At 40.5% G+C, this 20,318-nt stretch overlaps 1 protein-coding gene across 1 annotated transcript; it reads right to left on the bottom strand.

Annotated features, from left to right (window-relative positions):
- Positions 1-4,884: 4,884 nt before the first annotated feature.
- On the bottom strand, positions 4,885-6,153 carry LOC138906042 (uncharacterized). The gene is made up of 2 exons (XM_070194561.1): positions 5,375-6,153; positions 4,885-5,260 (listed from the first exon to the last, which is right to left on the bottom strand). Exons 1-2 carry the CDS (start codon positions 6,151-6,153, stop codon positions 4,885-4,887), a joined length of 1,155 nt encoding a protein of 384 aa, XP_070050662.1.
- Positions 6,154-20,318: the final 14,165 nt, after the last annotated feature.

Raw genomic sequence — 20,318 nt, 5'->3', positions numbered from 1 at the left:
ACGCATTAAACCGTTCATTGATACGATCTCGGAATAGAGAGATATTCGTATTTTCGTGAGAGTGCGCCAAGCTACTCTCTATGGGGCCCACAAAGGCGGTTTAAGACATATGGACATATATAAGATACCTCAACCCCGTTTTAAGTCATTATTTTTCAGTATATTCAGACCTTATAACCCTAAAAACAGTCTCTCAAGGTTCTCTCATGATCCAAGACCCAAACAAAGGGCAAACAACACAAATCAAATGTCGGGAATCCCGTGGCGCTAGTAAGTTTCTTGTTCTTCTTGTTGTTGCTGATTTTTGTGTTGTTCCAGCTCGTGTGGGAGGTTGTTTTAAGTGTTTTATGTCCTGTAAATACACCTTCAAGTTTTTAATATCAACCCTAGGTGATTTCAAGTCTTCTAAAGTAATTCTAGTGCCGAAAAACCCGAATTAATTGCTAGTTTCGCTTCCTTGTTCTTGTGGCAGAATTGAAGGGATATTTCGTGGAAAATTAAGGTCAAATTGGAGTTGTTCTTTCTGTTTAAAGGTAATGAACCTCTTACTCTATATATATTTAAGATTATCCAAGTTGTGGCTAAGTCGTTGATGCTAGAACTTGTGAAATATATATCGAAAGGCTTGGTAGTAATGTTGTTAGTTGGTGGACTGTTTTGGAGGCTCAATATGATTATTAATGATGTTGTTTGGGCTGTTTGGTGATTGTATTGACTTGTGGGAAGTCATATAAATAGGGGAGGTGCTGTCTGTTTCATCGTAAAATAGGTTGCGGTCGATACATAATAGTTACGATGCTTAAACGATAATGATAGTGTCATTTCTCTTATTGTAGACTAAGGAGTCATGACATTTGCATAGCTTGAGGTTGGGCAGTATATACAAGGTATGTGAGGCTATCCCCATCATTCTTTTGCATGACTCCGATTGTACATAATTTAATAAATGAGCTCCCAAAGATACTATACTCTTAGAAGCTAGCAGTACTTACATTGCTGCCCTTCTTATGAAATGATTGATATTGAGGTTACTTCTCTTATTCTTATATTATCAATGTTGTTGGTAGTTCCTGATTCTTATAAGATTCTTGATGAAGAGTTAATCCTAATAACGTGTACGAAGGATACCGACCTTACGTCACTCCGAAAGGTTCAAAATGTGATTCCAATAAGTCCAGCATGCATCATATATATGTATCTATTTTACTCTACCGAGCCGCGCTATAGTCGGCCGGGTATGGCACCTATTGTGCAACCACTGATCAGTTGGGTTTTACCGAGCTCCACGTGGCCGGGTACGATTCTACCGAGCCCTATGATGGCCGGGTACATTTTACCGAGCCTATTACGGCCAGGTACGATATGATGATGGTGATGCCCACAAAGACGTATGTTTTAAAAGTTTATGTATATATATGTATGTATCATGTATTTCATGTCAGTAGCCCTCAGAGGTACCCAGATGTCACAGGTTGTATATTCTCTATCCCTGTTTATATTACTGTTCTTACTTATGCTTTCTTGCCTCACATACTCAGTACTTTATTCGTACTGACGTCCTTTTTATTTGTGGATGCTGCATGTCGTGCTGCAGGTCCTGATAGACAGGTAGACGTAGCTCCCCCACCACAGTAGGCTGTCCAGTTCAGCGGTTATTGGCGAGATCCCTTCTCCGGACTTGCCGTGGTCTTGGTATGCATTTTTGTTATAGACATTATGGGTATGTCGGGGCCCTGTTCCGGCAATGTTGTAGCACTTATGTTCCTTTAGAGGCTCATAGACAGGTGTCGACTTATGTATGGTTTAGAATGCCTTGTCGGCTGATTTTTGTTGTATAGTCTTTCATGGCAGCATGGTAGCTCGTACCTTATATATAGTTTCTTGACAGTCTTGTCGTCCCATGTTATGTATGTTCATGACATTATCTTTCATTGTTGGATGTTCATGATCCATGTCTACTATTTATATTGATCTTGTCGGCCCTTAAAGATAATAAGGAAGGTTAGATAAAATGTACGTTGGTGCTCGGCAAGTATGGCCCGGGTGCTAGTCATGACCCTCCAGTTGGGTCGTGACAAACTTGGTATCAGAGCAAGTCTGAAACATTGTGGTATATCGTGCTAAAGATCTCCCAACTTAAATTATCGAAACCTACTTGAAATTTACGTTTCCCCTAATGTGACACTTTGATACCGTTTGAGTATCTTATTGATATCATGTTTTATTCTTCTATATTATTGGTTGTTTCTCGTTCTATTGAGAGGGTGTTTAGTTTTACATACTAGTACTATTCCATATGTACTAACATCCTTTTTGCTAGGGGCACTGCATCTTTAATGGATGCAGGTGGTTCCATAGTTGGTGGCATCGATCAGTGATAGCAGCACACCTCCTCCTCAGCTGATTTGGTGAGCCCCACTTCATTTCGGGGTCCTATATCTTCTATCCTTTGTACATCGCATTTTGAGGTATATCTGAGGCCTTGTTGCCGGCACTGTCACCGCACTCTTCTGTTCATGTTAGAGGCTCCGTAGACATAGTGTGGGTTGTGTCTATTTTTGGAAAATTTAAACTAAAAATATTGTAATTGTATCACCTGTCCCACTTTAACTATGATGTACAATGTAGTATTTTGAACATTTGTTAGGGACGTAACTAATGGAAATGAAATGTTGTTGTTCACATGATTTATTACAGTCTAATTAAGGAAATGCACTCTTCTCTTTATTTTGGGTGAGTTGGGTAGACGGCACTGTGCAGGCTTGCTCGACTGAGGTAACTCTGTTGAGCACCGGTCGCGCTCCCCGAGGTCAAGACGTGACATCCACTACCTCACATGCGTGCCCAGTGCGCGCTCGCGCACCTGGGCGACGCCCGACTCGATTCTTCGTTTCTCTCTTTGAATGCACTAGTGTTCGTTGATCCCTGAACTCGATCCCAACTTAATCCTTGGGCTTTTACTTAGACTTCAAAGTTCCAAAATATCGTGAATTCATACCACAACATCTACATAGCTCGGAATCACTCCTACAAGGCATAAAACATATAATTAGTGCAAAATACTAGTGATTAAAGCTCAAACTCAATTAAATTGCAATAAATTTTAGAGCGATAAGCAACAAAAATATGCAACTATAGCCTACCATCAACACCCCACACTTGAACCATTGCTCGTCCTCGAGCAATCAAACTGCACTTTACAAAGACACGACCTTTTTAAAAAATTCTCGTAACTCATCATACCAAGAATATTTAAAAATAGTCTAAGCACAATAGTGTAACATCCTAGCCTCAAGATTTGACTCAAAAGCACCACGCATTATTTATAACTCGCTCACTTACTCTAACACATCATTACCTTTCCTTCATGAATCATGTGCCCTCACAACAAAAGAGAGTAGTTCCACATACCATAGAAATTAAGCATAATTAGGAACTCAAGATAGGAAGAATTCGCTCACTCTCAGAAACAACATTCATATGCCACAAAAGATGAACCATAGGTTTTCCCGTAGTGTACTACTCCACTAATTGAGTTCATTCAGTCAAGGATCAAGTAGGACTTTAATTGGTTGTAATGTAGGTTGCGGGACGGGTAGGATACATTTATATATAAGAGTGACTACACCTCCCTAAGCACTTTAATATATACAATTAACCATTCAAAACCACACACTTATGTCAAACCATGACTACACCTTCACATCCATATATTAACTCCCAACTTCTTTAAGCACAATTACATCAAGAGTCACCACTTATCACTGAATAATTTTCATAACAATACAACTATACTTTTTCTTTCTCAATTTAAGTGGCTCTAACTTTTTTCAAAACAGTGCACTTTTCTCCTTTTTTTCATTAGTTCCACTCAAAAACCAACCCAACCAACACTTCAACTTTTATAAATTTCATACATATTCAAGTGCTCACGAGAGGTACAGAGTTCAAATAGATGGTCAATTCAAACAAATGGGTAAGGCTTGTAGTGTGGTTGTCAAGGAAACAGGATTACAGGCTCAACAGGGCTAACTACGATACATAACAATTTGGTGGGTAAACGCATATCATTGGCTCACAACAAAATGCCTATATCACTTCCAAGACTAAACAAAACTACTATTTCGCTTTGCAAACACATGGGGCAAGTTCTAGACATCAAATGCAATGCACAGAATAAGACAAATTCTCACACACACATGGCACATAACTCAATCAAGATTGGATTATCAAGACACTCTAGTCAAAGCAGTTAAGCAAAGTTAAGAACATATAATTTAAGGTACTTCTACAAGAGTCAAAAATTGCGCCTAAGTGTCATAACTAAAGCACTCACTAATCTCAAGGCATGATAGAGTCATGAGATATTGCTTCCAATTCAAACCATAGCATAAGGTTTCCTATTTCTAACGAAAATAAAAACTAACTACACCTGGTTCAAACAAAACCCTTAGAAAAGAACTGCGACACAAACAAAAATCAAGGGAAAATTAATACACTACCTAACAACATAAAATATTTTTGTCTTTTTCTTTCGACTTTAATCCCTCAAGAAACCTGTCGATGATATCCATCGTCGGGAAAAATCAAAAAATTTAAATATTTATGGATTTTTCCATTTTTTCTTCTATCAAAACTACTACAACTAACAAACAAAATCTAAGACTAATATACATACATACATAAAAATATATCCCTTGCCCATACTTTAAGTTGTGGCATGTCCCCATGACACACAATTAAAAAGCATAAGGTAGAGGAAACTTCCCTGAATCTCTAGTCGGGGTCTGAGTCAAAGTCGGGCTCCATCCTTCTAGCCCGAACTAGTGCACACATCCACGCGGACAACTTCTTCTCAGCCTTCTTGGGGTACACCCCACACTTTTATTTCTCAATCGTTGGGACCTTCTCTTTCGAGCTTTTCACTCTCAACTCTACACTTGTAGCTGGCTTCTCCTTTCTCATCCCCATCTCCACATTCATCTCGAAGGTCACCGTTTCCTCACCCACTCTAAACATAAGTTGTCTATCATGTATATCTAATATTGCTCTACCCGTCACTAAGAATGGTCTTCCTAAGATAAGGGGAACCTCTTTGTTCTCCTCCATCTTCACCACAATGAAATCTACAGGAAGGACGAACTTATCTACCCGAACTAATACATCTTGCACTATCCCCTCGGGTATGATAGTTGTTTGGTCTGCCAGCTGCAAAGATATTGGCGCAAACCTTATCTCCCCAAGCTCATTCTCTAATTTCCTGTAAATAGACAAAGGCATTAAATTAATTGAGGGGCCAGAATCACATAAAGATTTGTCAAAATTAAGAGTGCCTAACGAGCAAGGTATAGTGAAACTCCCTGGATCTCCATACTTTTGTGGGAGTTTGTTTTGCAAGATTGCGCTACAATGCTCTGTGAGCTTGACTACCGATGTCTCCTCGATCTTCCTTTTCTTTTCAAGGATCTCCTTCAAGAATTTGGCATAAGCCGGCATTTGTGAGATAACTTCTATGAATGGAAAATTTACATCAACATGTCTCAGCATATCTAGAAATCTCTCAAACTGCTTGTCCAGCTTTTCCCTATACAGCTTTTGGGGAAAAGCTAGAGCAGGCATATGCTCGCTCTCATTATATTCCTCCCTTCTTGAAGTTTCCTCCTCCTTCTTTTTCTCAACTCCCTTCTTGCATTTCTTCTTCTTATCAAATTCATTTTTCAGCTGCTCCCCACTTTCTTTTTCATGTACATTCTCTTTTTGGACCAGAATGGGATCTTTTAATACTTGCCCTCTTCTCAAGGTTACAGCATACACCATTTCTTTGGGGTTTCTTTCAGTGTCAGCTGGTAGAGTACCTAAGATTCTCTCATAGTGTACAGTTGCAATTTGTCCCACTTTCTTCTCCAAACTTCGCAAACTAGTGCCAAGTTCTTTGATAGCTGAACCATGAGCATCTAATCTCTCATCTGTCTTGACAATGAAAGACTTCATTAGATCTTCTAGCCCAGGCTGAGCGGAATGTTGAGGCTGGAACTGCGGCCTCGGCTGATTCACAAAACCAGGAGCTCCTTGAAATATGGGATTGTTTTGTTCCCATACATTTGTTGTACCCCCAGGTGTACTCCATGAAAAACTGGGGTGCTTCTGACCCATTGCATTGAAGTTATAATTCCCAACAGTATTAACTTCCTCAATTGAGGCTTGACACTCATGAGCAGGGTGTCATCTTCCACATATATCACAAGCTGTGTGATTCTCACTCTGTATTGACACTAAGGTCAGCTTCCTTATCTCTTTCGCCATGGCATCAAGCTGTACCTGCACAGATGTGTTAGCATCAACTAGGTGAACACCAGTTGATCTTCTTCTTTCAGCAATCTCACAGGGCCACTGATTTGCGTCTTCAAATAACTCATTTAGAATTGTGACTATCTCCTCCGGAGTCTTTTTCATCAACGGGCCTCCAGCTGCATTGCTCAATGTTCTATGTGAGGCTGGTGTCAATCCATAACAAAAATCCTGGAGTTGCATCCAGAGTTTAATCCCGCTATGTTGACACTTTTGCACTATCTCCTTAAACCTCTTCCAAGCTTCAAACACAGTTTCAGTCTCGTTCTAGCAAAGGTCATGGACTTCTCTTCGAAACTTGCCCGTCTTAGCTTATGAGAAATATTTGTTAAGAAATTTTTTGGTCATCTCATCCCATGTTTTGGTCATCTCATCCCATGTTCTAATCGATCCATTTAGGCAAACTGCGAAGCCAGTGTTTTGCATCATCTTTGAGAGTGAGGTGAATACCCTTAGGTAAACTGCATCTTATGACACAATATTGTATTGAAAGGTGTTCATAATTTGTTCGAAGTCCATCAGATGGTTGTTTGGATCTTCATTCATCTTTTCTCTGAAGACACAGCTGTTTTGAAGAGTTTGGAGCAATCCTTGCTTTAGCTCAAAATTGTTAGCTGCAACTGGAGGTGGTCTCATACTTGATAAGCCTTGGTGGTAGACCGGTCTAGCATAATCATCAAGTGGTATCCCAGCACCGGGAGCTATATTTCCGAATTGGTCTGCACCCAAAGGTTGATTCTGAACAATTCTCTGAGCCCTTTCCTCCTCATAGACAAGTTTGCATTTCGAAGAGCTGTCTCCTCAGCATCTCGTGCAGCTTTTCTCTTTGTTGGGCTGCCTCTCTTGAAGACAAATCAACATTATCATCATCTCCCGCCATAATTTCTTTTGTTGAGGATTGCCCAACCTTCTCTGTATTCTCGGGGAGATTTCTTTCCTTCCTCAATTGTCGTAGTAGTTTCTCGATTTCTAGTGCGTAAGGTAGCACCTACTTCCTGGAGGATCGATTCATGCACAATCTAACCTGTAGCCTATGCAAAGTCAAGTAACACCAAACGTAAAAAGAGAAAAATAAAATAAAAAGAAAACATTCCTGAATTAGTACTACAAACTATTTCCAAGACTATTGATTGCCAATCCCCGGCAACGGCGCCAAAATTGACGACTGCAAAACACACACTTAAATATGCTCGCTAGTCGAATATAGTATAATAAAATATCGTATCCACAAGGATTGGAGTTAAACAGTATTTTTGTAGTTTAAAGCTTGATTGCTATCCAAGATGATCAACAATTGAGATTTGTGTGATTAAAACTAAAATTTAACTAAGAGTTTAAATTATTGACTAATGATAATCGCAACAATGAGTAAGGAAGATATCAATGGGAGAAAATAGGGGTTGATTGGATAGGTGCAAGATACTTGTCTGGAATTTAACTCTAGCTAATTCACTCCTAAGGTTCAAGTGAGTCTCTCGAATTCACTCAATTATTAGTTCAAACGTTCAGTAGAAACTACTCTCTCGATTAAGTCTCAACCTCACAATATGAACCAATTTATGCTCGGTGAGTATATGCAAGAATTCGTAGTGGATTGGTTTTTAGGAGAACCTCTTTCGATTATCCTCCTAACTAGGTCTAAACAATAATTCAACTAGCCTCTTTCGATTACTAAGAAGAATCAATGAATTTAACTAATAAGATAATGCAAAAACATCACAAGTTATGCCTCTTTTGATTACATAAACTTGTAAAAATAGATACAACAATTACAAAACCCAAAATAATTCAATATATAAAACTAAAGTTAATGTCTACAAACAATTCTCAAAGCACCAAATCCATCAATCCCTAAAGAGAACTACTCCATAGAGATGGAGTAATTCATCACAAATAAGTTTAAGTTAAAGGAAAACATAAACGATGCAAACCCTTATCTTGAGTGAGGATTGAATCATGAAATCCTTGTGCTATTGCTTCTCCCACTTCTCCTTAGCCTCGTTAGGTCTAAATTATGTCAAAAGTCTCAAAAATACCGTGTTTCCATGTATATATACCAAGTAGGGTTGGGCCCAAATGAACACACCTTCTCCTTAACGAAATAGGAGTCTTTACGTAAGGGGACGTGCACGGCTGCGCACCTGGGTACCTGGTCGCGCATTTGGCCGCTCATTTTGCATGGTCCACTACCTCACATGCACACTGAGTGCACGCCCAGTGCTCGCTCACGCACCTGGGTGACGCTCGGCTCGATTCTTCGTTTCTCTCTTTGTATGCACTAGTGTCCGTTGATCCCCGAACTCAATCCCAACTTAATCCTTGGGCTTTTACTCAGACTTCAAAGCTCTAAAATAGCGTGAATTCATGACACAACATCTAAATAGCCCGAAATCACTCCTACAAGGCATAAAACATATAATTCGTGCAAAACACTAGCGATTAAAGCTCAAACTCAATTAAAGTATATAAATTAGAGTGCGATAAGAAACCAAAACACACAATTATAGCCAACTATCACTCAACCTATGTGCCCAACTCTCGCTGAACTGCTCTCCAAAATTGTGATGTGAACTGCTTGCCCCGATCAGAAATAATGGACACTGGCACACCATGAAGGCGAACAATCTCGCGGATATAGATCTCAGCTAGCCGCTCTGAAGAATAGGTAGTCACAACCGGAATGAAATGTGCGGACTTAGTCAACCGGTCCACAATAACCCAAATAGCATTGAATTTCTTCAAAGTCCGTGGGAGACCAACAACGAAGTCCATGGTAACACGCTCCCATTTCCACTCATGAATCTCAACTCTCTGAAGCAAATCGCCCGGGCTCTGATGCTCGTACTTCACCTGTTGATAGTTCAAGCACCGAGCCACATACTCTACTATATATTTCTTCATCTTTCTCCACGATTAATGCTGCCTCAAGTGATGATACATCTTTGCGACATCCGGGTGAATAGAGTACCGCAAACTGCGGGCCTCCTCAAAAATCAACTCACACAACCCATCCACATTGGGCACAGAAATACGACCTTGCATCCGCAACACCCCATCATCTCCAATAGAAACCTCCATGGCATCACCGTCTTTATCATGTTCTTAAGGACAAGCAAATGGGGGTCGTCATACTGACGCTCTCTGATGCGCTCATATAAAGAAGACCGAGAAATAACGCAAGCTAGAACCGACTAGGCTGCAAAACATCTAACCTCACGAACTGATTGGCCAAGGCTAGAACATCTGATGCTTGCGTTCTCTCACCAACTGGAATATATTCAAGTCTACCCATACTCACCGCCTTTCTACTGAAGGCATCGGCCACCACGTTGGCCTTCCCAGGATGATACAAAATTATGATATCATAGTCTTTTAACAGCTCTAACCATCCCTGCTACCTCAAATTTAGATCCTTTTGCTTAAACAAGTGTTGTAGACTCTGATGGTCTGTAAATACCTTACAAGACACACCATAGAGATAATGCCTCCAAATCTTCAATGCAAGAACAATGGCTGCCAACTCTAAATCATGAACGAGGTAGTTCTTCTCTTGGGGCTTCAACTGGCATGAAGCATACGCAATCACCCTACCATCCTGCATCAAGACATACCTGATACCAATCCGAGAAGCATCACAATAAATTGTATATGAACTCATTGCTGAAGGTAAAACTAGAACTGGAGTTGTGGTCAAGGCAGTCTTAAGCTTCTATTAGCTCTTCTCATACTCACCAGACCAACTAAATGGGGCACCCTTCTGGGTTAATCTAGTCAAAGGTGCCACAATGGACGAGAAAACCTCCACGAAACGACGATAATATCCGGTTAAGACAAGAAAACTCCGAATCTCGGTAGCTGAAGACGGTCTAGGCCAACTCTAAATAGCCTAAATATTCTTCGGATCTACCTTGATCCCCTAACTGGACACCATGTTCCCTAAGAACACCACAGAATTAAGCCAAAACTTACACTTGGAGAATTTAGCATAAAGCATCTTCTTCTTCAACGTCTGTAGTACAATCCTCAGATGTTGCGTATACTACTCCTTGATGCGTGAGTACACCAGTATATCATCAATGAATACTATGATAAAAGAATCAAGATATGGATGGAATATAATGTTCATAAGATGCATAAATGTTGTTGGGTCATTGGTCATCCCAAATGACATCATAAGGAACTCGTAGTGACCATAGCGGGTCTTGAATGCCATCTTCAAAATATCAAAATCCTGAATCTTTAACTGGTGATACCCGGACCTCAAATCAATCTTTGAAAACACTCTAGCTCCCCAAAAGCTGGTCAAATAAGTCATCAATGCATGGTAAAGGATAATTGTTCTTAATTGTAACTTTGTTCAACTGCCTGTAATCAATGCACATCCGCATAGTGTCATCCTTCTTCTTCACAAACAGAACCAGTGCACCCCCAGGCGACACAGTAGGCCTAATGAATCCCTTATCAAGTAGCTCTTCAAGTTGTTCTTTCAATTCCTTCAACTCTGCTGGTGCCATACAATACGGAGGAATTGAGATGGGCTGAGTACCCAGCACCAAGTCGATACCAAAATCAATGTCCTTGTGAGGTGGCATGACCGACAGGTCTGTAGGAAACAAATCCAGAAAGTCTCTCACTATCGAAAAGGACTCGATAATAGGAGTATCAACTCCAACATCCCTCACAAAGGCCAAATATGCCAAACATCCCTTCCCAACTATCTGTTGGGCCTTCAAATATGAAATCACTCTACTAGGAACACAGTCCAGAGAACCTCTCCACTCAGCCCTGGGAAACTCCGGCATCGCCAATGTCACAGTCTTAGCGTGATAATCTAGAATAGCGTGACATGGTGACAACCAATACATACCTAAATTCACGTCAAAATCAACCATACTAAGTAGTAAAAGATCAACTCTCGTCTTTAATCCCCCAATAGTCACCACACACGACCGATACACATGGTCCACAATAATAAAATGACCCACCGGTGTAGATACATGAACATGCGTAACTAAGGAATCATGATGATACATATGAATAAGTGGAACCAGGGGCAAATAATATGGAAGCATCTCTATAGCACACTGAAACAATACCAATGATCACGGCATCAGAGGCAACTACCTCTGGCCTGGATGGAAATGCGTAGAAACGGGCCTGACCACCATCTGATCAACCTCCCCCTCTAGGTCGGCCTCGAGATGACTGGGCCCCACCCTGAGCTGACTGGGCGGGTGGTGTAGTTGTTGGTGCTGTAATCATAGGCTGAGATCTCTATTGTGGAACCCTACTCAATAGTCTAGGTCAATCTCTCTTGAGATGACTCAAGTCTCCGCACTCATAGCAACCCCTCCTAATAGGCTTCTAACCCTGATAATCCGAAGAACTGCATGTGGAAACTTGGGTAGCGGAAACATGGTAAGAACTCTGTGTTGGAAATGCACTGAATGATGACTGACTCGGATGAGCACTGTATGAACTAAGGCTAGCAGATGCACCATGATAAACTGGACGAGCCATCTGAGCGGGCTTATAAGGACGACCCATGTTGTGATGGGACTGCCCTCCAAATGAGGCACTGCTGAATCCACCTGAACTACGAGGCCTCTTGGCCTCCCTATCCTCATGCCCCTGACTGCGAACCAGCTCTAGGCATCTAGCAATATCAACCACCACATCAAACCTCGCACCCGTCGCAATATCGCGAGTCATAATGAAATGTAATCCATAGTTGAGGCCATCAATAAACCTCCTAATCCTCTCTCTCTCTCTCTCTCTCTCTCTCTCTCTCTCTCTCTCTCTCTCTCTCTGTGGAAACCAACCATACTGCGTAACGAGCCAACTCTAAAAATCTCATCTCATACTAAGTCACTAACATACCCTCCTGGCGTAGCTACTCAAACTGCCTATGCAACTCCTCTCTGCGAGTTTGTGGGACAAACTTCTCTAAGAAGAGAACTGAGAACTCATGCCATATAAGTGGTGCAGCATCAGCTGGCTTGCTCAACTCATAGGCCTCCCACCATCTGCAGGTTGCCCCTGTCAGCTTAAAAGTAGTAAATGAAACTCCATTGGTCTCCAAAATACTCGATGTACATAGTATCCACTAGAACCTGTCTATAAAATCCTGATCATCCTCTGACTCAGCCCCATTGAACTCTAGAGGCATAAGCCTCCCAAACCACTCTAGCCTCTTCTACTCCTCATAACTCATAGGTGGGCCATCCTGGGCTCGAGCAGCTATAACCGGTTGGGCTGGTAGTACTCTCGCTGTTTGGAGTCCCTGCCTGAGCTACCTGCTCTGGAGTATGGGCGGCGGGAGTTTGAGCACCTCCCTCGGCCTAAGAAGTGCCTGGTGCAGCCGGAACAGAAACCGTCTGTGCAAGGCTCGTGCATACAATACAAATCTAGGCCAAAGCCTCTTGAAGGCCTGGAATCATAATGGGCACAGCGGGTTCTTGAGCTGGTCCCACCGGCTCAACAACATCTGGTATTTTCTTCTCAACTGGTGGCTCCGTAAGTGCTTCTCTAGCTGTGGTGCGAGCTGCACCTCGGCCTCTACCGCAGCCCCGACCTCTCGCGGCCCTAGATGGTGGTACTGGTGGTCGTCTGCCTGATCCGGTCGCACGTGTCCTTACCATCTATAAGAGAATAGAAGAGTAAAAGTTCAAATTCCGGAATTAACAAATTTGCACGACAAGAATACAAGAAAGTGAAATTTCCTAATGGTTCGGTAGCCTCTCAAAGATAAGCACAGACGTCTTCGTGTCGATCCACAAGACTCTACTAAACCTGCTCATGACTCGTGAGACCTAAGTAACCTAGTGCTCTGATACCAACTTGTCAAGACCCAAAATCCGAACCCGACATGAGGGCGCCTAACGCACTTTCTAGGAGAGGTGCCAATCACATAATAGCAAAACATTTGAATAAAATAGGTTTTTAATAAACTCAACAATGGAAAATCTCATAAATATCGGATAAAAGTAACAGAAACTCTACTACAACCATCCCAGCACCTAGTGACAATGAGTACATGAGCGCTATAACATCTTAACATAATACAAACTCTAGTACAACTATCTGAATAGTATAACAGTACTGAAGAAAATAAAATGAAGGAGAATCAAGGTCTGCGGGCGAATCAGGTACTAGCACCAATCTAGCAATCACCGCGTCCAGATGTACTTGGATTTGCACATGAAGTGCAGAGTGTAGTATGACTACAACCGACCCAATGTACTCAATAAATATCGCAGCTAACCTTGATGAGGTATAAGAAGCACGAATTATAAATGATGCTAGCTATAACCTGTATAATTTCATCATTTTAACAAGTACAGAACAATAACGAAATCAAGACATAAAGCACAGGAAGAAGCATCTGTGTGTGTATGTGTATAGTTTCTCAAATACTCTGCTCAGCCAATGTTCGGCATAAAGAGATGATATGCAGTTAAATAAGTTAAATAATTACAAAAATTTCAAGTAAAGATGAAATGCAATATCCAAAAAAACACTAGCCAGATTTCCTCAACCTTTCCACTTCCATACCAAACAACTGATCAGCTTTCCTCAATAGCCATGTGTACATCATCAATATAGAAACATGAGAGGGTGACCCTAGGGTAATGGATCCATATCTACACGCAAGCACGACCAATTCAATGTGCTACCAGCCCGACGTGGTCACAGGCTAAATATCATAATCTGCCTGGCATGGTCATGGGCATAACAATACAATCCGCCCGATGTGGTCACATGCATAACAACACAATCCGCCCGGCATGATTACAGGCATAACAACGCAATTCATCCGGCGTGGTCACATGCATAACAACACAATGCGCCCGGTGTGGTCACAAGCATAACAACACAATGCGCCTGGCGTGGTCACAGGCATCCAGTCCAATCATATCACACAGGAGCAAATAAACAAGAATACATGTATATCTCATGCTCCTATACTAGTATAATTTACATGCTAAAGTGTAGGCATGTGCAAGGTCTGCTATCATAGCTCAAAATGGCAATTTCATCATAGAATAGTATTTATCAAGTTCATTCAGGGATTAAACCTCTATGTATCCTCAAACATGGCTCAAATAGTTCACAACAATGTTACAAATATGTGAAGCATCATAGCTTAAAGCTTAACAGTCAATTCGAGTCTTATCATAGCCTAAGCACAACCCGAGCATGGATAAATACCCCCGGTATCAGCACGTGGGCTCAAACCCCACACATGTGCGCACCCATAGCATGTAGCTATAACCAATAATTTAGGCAACTAGTGCCTCAACCAAGTTTAGATAAGATACTTATCTCAAGCAAACCAAATCACTCCGCTAACTAGCCCTTCCCACGCGTATCAACCTCCGGAAGACTTGAATCTATCCAAAATAATGTAATACTGTCAATAAATGTTATAGGAATTGATTCTAAATGATAACTCTAAGATCTTAACCAAACTCAAAAAGTCAACCTTGGGCTTGCACCCTGGAACCCAAAAAAATCATAAATTCTGAACACCCATTCAATTACGAGTCCAATCATATAAATATTATCCAATTCCAACCACAAATCACCCCTCAAATTCTCAAATCTTACTCTCCAATAACATAGTCCAAAAATCCCCAAATTCTAGCTTAGACTCATGAGAAATAGGTAAAATAGTCAATGGGTATTCAATATTTATGGACAAAAGTGATTAAAGTCACTTACCTCTTCAATTTAGGTGTAAACCTCTCCAAACATCACCCTAGTCCGAACTTCAAAATCCCAAAAATGAGAAAAACACCTAAGCCCTACGAATTTTAAACTCTGTCAACGATCTCGCATCTGCGAGCTCAATCACCGCACATGCGGTTCCGCTTTTGCAGAAAAGGGCTCGCTTCTGCGAAGTCCATTAAACTCCCGACCTATTGCTTCTGCGGCCCAAGAGACACACCTGCGAGACCGCTTCTATGGTCCCTCACCCACACCTGCGGATCCTCATGCATCTGCGACCAAGGCCAAGCTACCTCACTCCGCACCTATGGACCTCTCATCGTAGAAGAACTCTCGCTTCTGTAGAAAATCCCATGCATCTACGGTCAACTCTTTCAACTTAAGCCTCCAACCTTGGGACTAAGTGTCCCAATTCATTCCGAAACATCCCCTAAATAAAACCAACCACCCCGACAAGTCACGTAACCATAAATGAACACAGAATAAGCAAAAAATAGGGAAACGGGACTACATTACTCAAGACGACCGGTCGGGTCGTTACACTAATCCCTTTGGAAACATTAAAGAACAAGAATAATTAAAGTAACAATTAACTCACTTCATAATTAATAAAAATCATTCAATACATAAGCACAACAAGATATTTAATCCATACTTTAAATATGAATATTCCCATAAACAAGATTCAAGTGTTGGAATAAATATACCACACTTCGATATTCAATACAAAGCAAGAAAATGAAGAAATGAGTAAAAATGGGTAAGAAAATCATAACCAAAAGCTTCACATCTTCAAGTCCCAAGTGCGTGTGCAAGAACCCTAGCTCCCAAGGTTGTCTTCTTAGTCAAGAAGACCAAATAGTAGCCAAAGATATCCCAAAGGTAGCCAAAGATCTGTTTCCAATCAGCTAGGTCGTGTATTAAATAGTTTGGGAGTCAAAAACATGAAATGTCCATTCTGTCTAGATTCTGCGCAGTTAATGAACTATGCGATCGCGAAATCGAGCACCTTGATCGTGGTAACCAACTTATGCAAAGATAAGCAATCGCCGAAGAAGAGACGCATTCGTGATGAACAGTTGACCAGGCTGACCGACCAGTGACCTATGTGTTCGCGTTAAGAAGAACCACGATCGCGGATCACAACTTTCCAAAGCCACGTGATCGCGACTAGAGCTTCATATTCGTGAAAGGCATTTGACCGGCCATTGCCCAGACATTCTTTCAGCGCGTTCGCATGCTACACTATATGTTCGCGAAACATATTTTCCTGGAATCCCACGATCGCACTTGTTCCTTCTGTGATGGCAAAGAGCATAACTGGCAGTAGTAAATTTTTCCCGTTTTTACTCATTTTGACTTGTTTTCTTCCATGTCTTCTCTACATCACATAATACGTGAAATATGCCAATAAATTTTAACAAATGCCTTAGTTTTTCAACTAAATCATACAAAAGTCTTAAGTATAAAGAAGAGATATGTTGGTAAAATACCAACATATCAAACCCCCAAACTTAAAATATTGCTTGTCCTCAAGCAAGTCAACAACGAAGAACATCCTTCAATAGAAACAACAATCAAGTTCAATGGCACACCAACATTATGTCAATCCAAAAAGGTTCAAATTAAATGTAATCTAGTGACTTTAGTTGGTACCAACAATTAATCTAAGGCATATGAATCACCACTTTCTCACAAATTTCATTTCAATTCAAGTGCTCAAACATTATGTTAATCAAAGTAGAAATCAAGTCATGACACTAAAGCTTCAAAATTTTCCTTTTTATCACAAACAATTTTACCTTGTTCATTCCTCCTAATTGAAAATCGGATTAAATTCACTACTCAAATCTTATGTGCCCTCATACTTAAGATAGAATACCACACTTGTGAAATGCAATTTGGAACATAAATGGGATATCAAATGGAAAGAATTAACTCTCTCTGTCTTTCACAAAGATATTCAAAAGCACACAAGTAGTGCCATAGGCTTGCCCTTCGTGTACCTCTCCTCTAATGTAGACACACTTGGCTCGAAATCAAGTAGGACTTAAAGGGTTGTAATGTAGGTTTTTGGTTAAGGTAATACACAAGGTAAGAGTGACTCAAAACCTCCCTAAGCACTATAATTTACAACAATTAAAGCACACTTCTTCAAAAACTTTTTCATCCTTTCTTCACTTTTCATTCCACCACCTGATCTTCCCTTTATTCACAACTCCTTATTTTTCCTTCCTTTTTCTTCTTTCTTACTTATTTTGTTTTTCAAAAATCAAGAAAGGTTCCACTATTGTTTTTGTCTTTTTAACCTTACTCTTTTTAAGCAACTTCCACATCACAACCTTTTCAACTGTCACCCCCAAACTTAGGCTTTTAGCCTATGTTTACACTTTCAAAGTACTTAGGGAGGTGGGATTCCAAAAGATATATCAATAAAGAACGAAGGGTTAAAGCTTATAACATGATTGTCAAAGAAAATATTTAAAGGCTCAAAAGGGGCTCACTAGGGAAAATATACAAGGGTAGGAAATTTAAGGCACAATAACGATCCAAGGAAAGCCTAACATCATTTTTCAAACCAAGTTAGGATTTTGCCTTGAAGCACATTCCGAGAAAGTTCTAGACTACAAATAATGCAAAAAAACTCACAACGAATCTCACCACATATTGCACATACAAACTCAAGTGAAATATAAATCCAAAATCCAATTAAAATCAACGAACTCAAAGGAAATCACATATAGCCTAAAAGACTATTTAATGAATCAAAGAACCAAAAATAGAACCTAAAAGTCACAAAAAAGATTATCACTTCAATCATTTTTTATTTTAAAGATCAAGAATTTATATCCCAAAATTTAAATTATGCTGGTACCAAACAAGCCACACATTGGTTTATGGACAAAATGATCACACCCAATAACCTATTTATTCACTACTAGCTAATAAACTAACTAAAAACAATTACCTAAAAAGAGAAAAACAAAACAAGACTAATCCATTAAGAAAGTTATCACACCATCCATCATAAGAAAAAGTCACTCGGTTTGACACAAATTATTTCCTTGGGAAATAACCGCGGAATAAAGAAAAACCAAGAAGTTTAATTAATACTACTACAATTACAACAAAAATAAATAAAAACTAATGCTAACATACTAGAAATAAACTACAAAATATCACTGATAAACTACAAATGTTAACCAATCTACACAAGTTCAAAAAATAGTCCTGCTCCACATACATCATCACATATAAATGAGCCACCTCCAACCAAAGGTGTTGCATTGTCCTCAATGCAACTAAACAAAACAAGATAAAATGGTGAGAGGTGCTCCCTGAAAGCGGTATCACTCAGAGCTGAAGGTGGTGGGAAATTTGAGCTCCAAATCCTCCTCATCATCATCCTCTGATTCATGTGAGCCACAGAATGAACTCAGCTTGTACATCATTTTGGACAGGAATTTGCTTTTGTTTTTGTCATGCTCCTTGAACTTTACTTGTTGCCTCTCAATTTTTCCTTGCCTCTGGCTCATGTCATCCAACCTTCTTTTGATTGCTTTTTGTTACTTAACTACATCACCTAGAGGTGGCTTGTTACCAGTCCCAGTAGAAGTGTCCTCCCCAGATGGACCAGAAGGAAGGCCAGCTACAAGTAGGCGAATGTGTGCATCGACGCCATAGATTTGACTGGAAAGTTGGTGCATACTGGGAGGTCCAAAATGAAGTGGTACAATGGGGTCATATGGCCCTGCTGCAGTTATGGAAGAACGATCAGGTCCAGTGGTATTCTTAGTAAACTTCCCAAAAGAAGGATATGATACATCAATCCTCTTCTTCTTATACCTGCCAGTTGGTTCCTTTCTAAGAAATGGATAAATTGCCTTGTCTGGGCCCTTCTCAGAATCATTCAACTCCTTTACCACCCCAGCATCATAGCATAACTGAGTAATCAATGAGGAAAATAATATACTCTTAGACCTCCCGATGCTTCCTCAATATCACTTACCATATGCTGGCCCACGTTCACTGGCAAGTCATCCATAATAGCAACAATCATCAATTCCTTCTCAGGCGTCACCTCGGACTCATGTCTGGATGACATGATTCTGGCACCAATAATGGACAGCCAAGTCTTGGCTTCAGCTATGAATTCAGAAGAATCAACCCCTTTGTGCGATCTTTCCCAAGTTGGGGTTGCCCCATCATGAAACTTCTCCACCAACCACTGGCTTCCTCTCTCCCTCTCTCTGGCTTTGTATACCTCGTTGTCAGCATTGGGAAGATCATAGTGTGCATTTAGTACCTTTGAACCAAAGTTGACCCGCTTGCCCTTAACAAAGGTAAATATTTCCCCTCAGAAGTTGGTCTTCAGGGCCTTGGCATAAGTGAATGTGTAGTTAGCTCTGATTGGTTCATGAGCGAAGCAAATCCATCTATTGCCAGTCAATCTTCGGAAAAACATCTGGTATCTTAGCTTCAAGTTTGTCCAAGTGGATGCCCCTTTGCTTGATGATTCTCTTTGATATAAGTTTGTCATAATTTCTTTCACATTCAACAGCTATGAATCTGTCCCGATCAAAATACTCCTCTTCCAAACCTTCGGGAATAGGGGATTGCACAATTTCATCATTTGTCGAGGCCATTTTATGCTCAAAGTACCTACAAAAGTCGACCATATGTTAAATGCTTGTATGGGTACTTAATATACTGCATTATGATGTATTTAGGCCAAAGAAAGTAACCAAAAAGCATCAGTATTCAAATTTGTAGAGCTATTGTTTTGCTGCCCGGAGCCTAAAGCATCGCGATAGCGGTAAAGGGTAAGCGATCGCGAAGAACATTTTGGTTTTTCATCAGTTTTAAAGCAACGCGCTCGCGGAATAGTCAACGCGATGGCTAATGGAAATTTTCACTCAAAGCAGAATTAACCTACGTGATCGCGAGATTGGGCATCGCGATCGCGAAAGTCCTTCCTCACCTGGTAATAGTTCTCTCATGCATTTCAGCAAACACAAAGTGGGCAGTGGATTTTAATACTAATTTCATAACATTCAAGCTTGTATTTATCCCCGAAATTTTCACAGAATGCCACCCAATGGACACTCAACCAACCTCACCTAGCAAGCAAGCATTTAAACCACACAAGATGCCTACTTCAAAAGTTAAAACTTAAGCCCTAACACCTCAAGAGTTTCTGCCCTTCTATCATTTCACACCAAGCAAAGGAGAAGAAGAAA

Source organism: Nicotiana tomentosiformis, chromosome 2 (assembly GCF_000390325.3).
Source record: "Nicotiana tomentosiformis chromosome 2, ASM39032v3, whole genome shotgun sequence".
NCBI classification, from domain to species: domain Eukaryota; kingdom Viridiplantae; phylum Streptophyta; class Magnoliopsida; order Solanales; family Solanaceae; genus Nicotiana; species Nicotiana tomentosiformis.
Note: the sequence above shows the minus strand (reverse complement) of the source record. Positions and strands in the feature narration are given on the sequence as shown.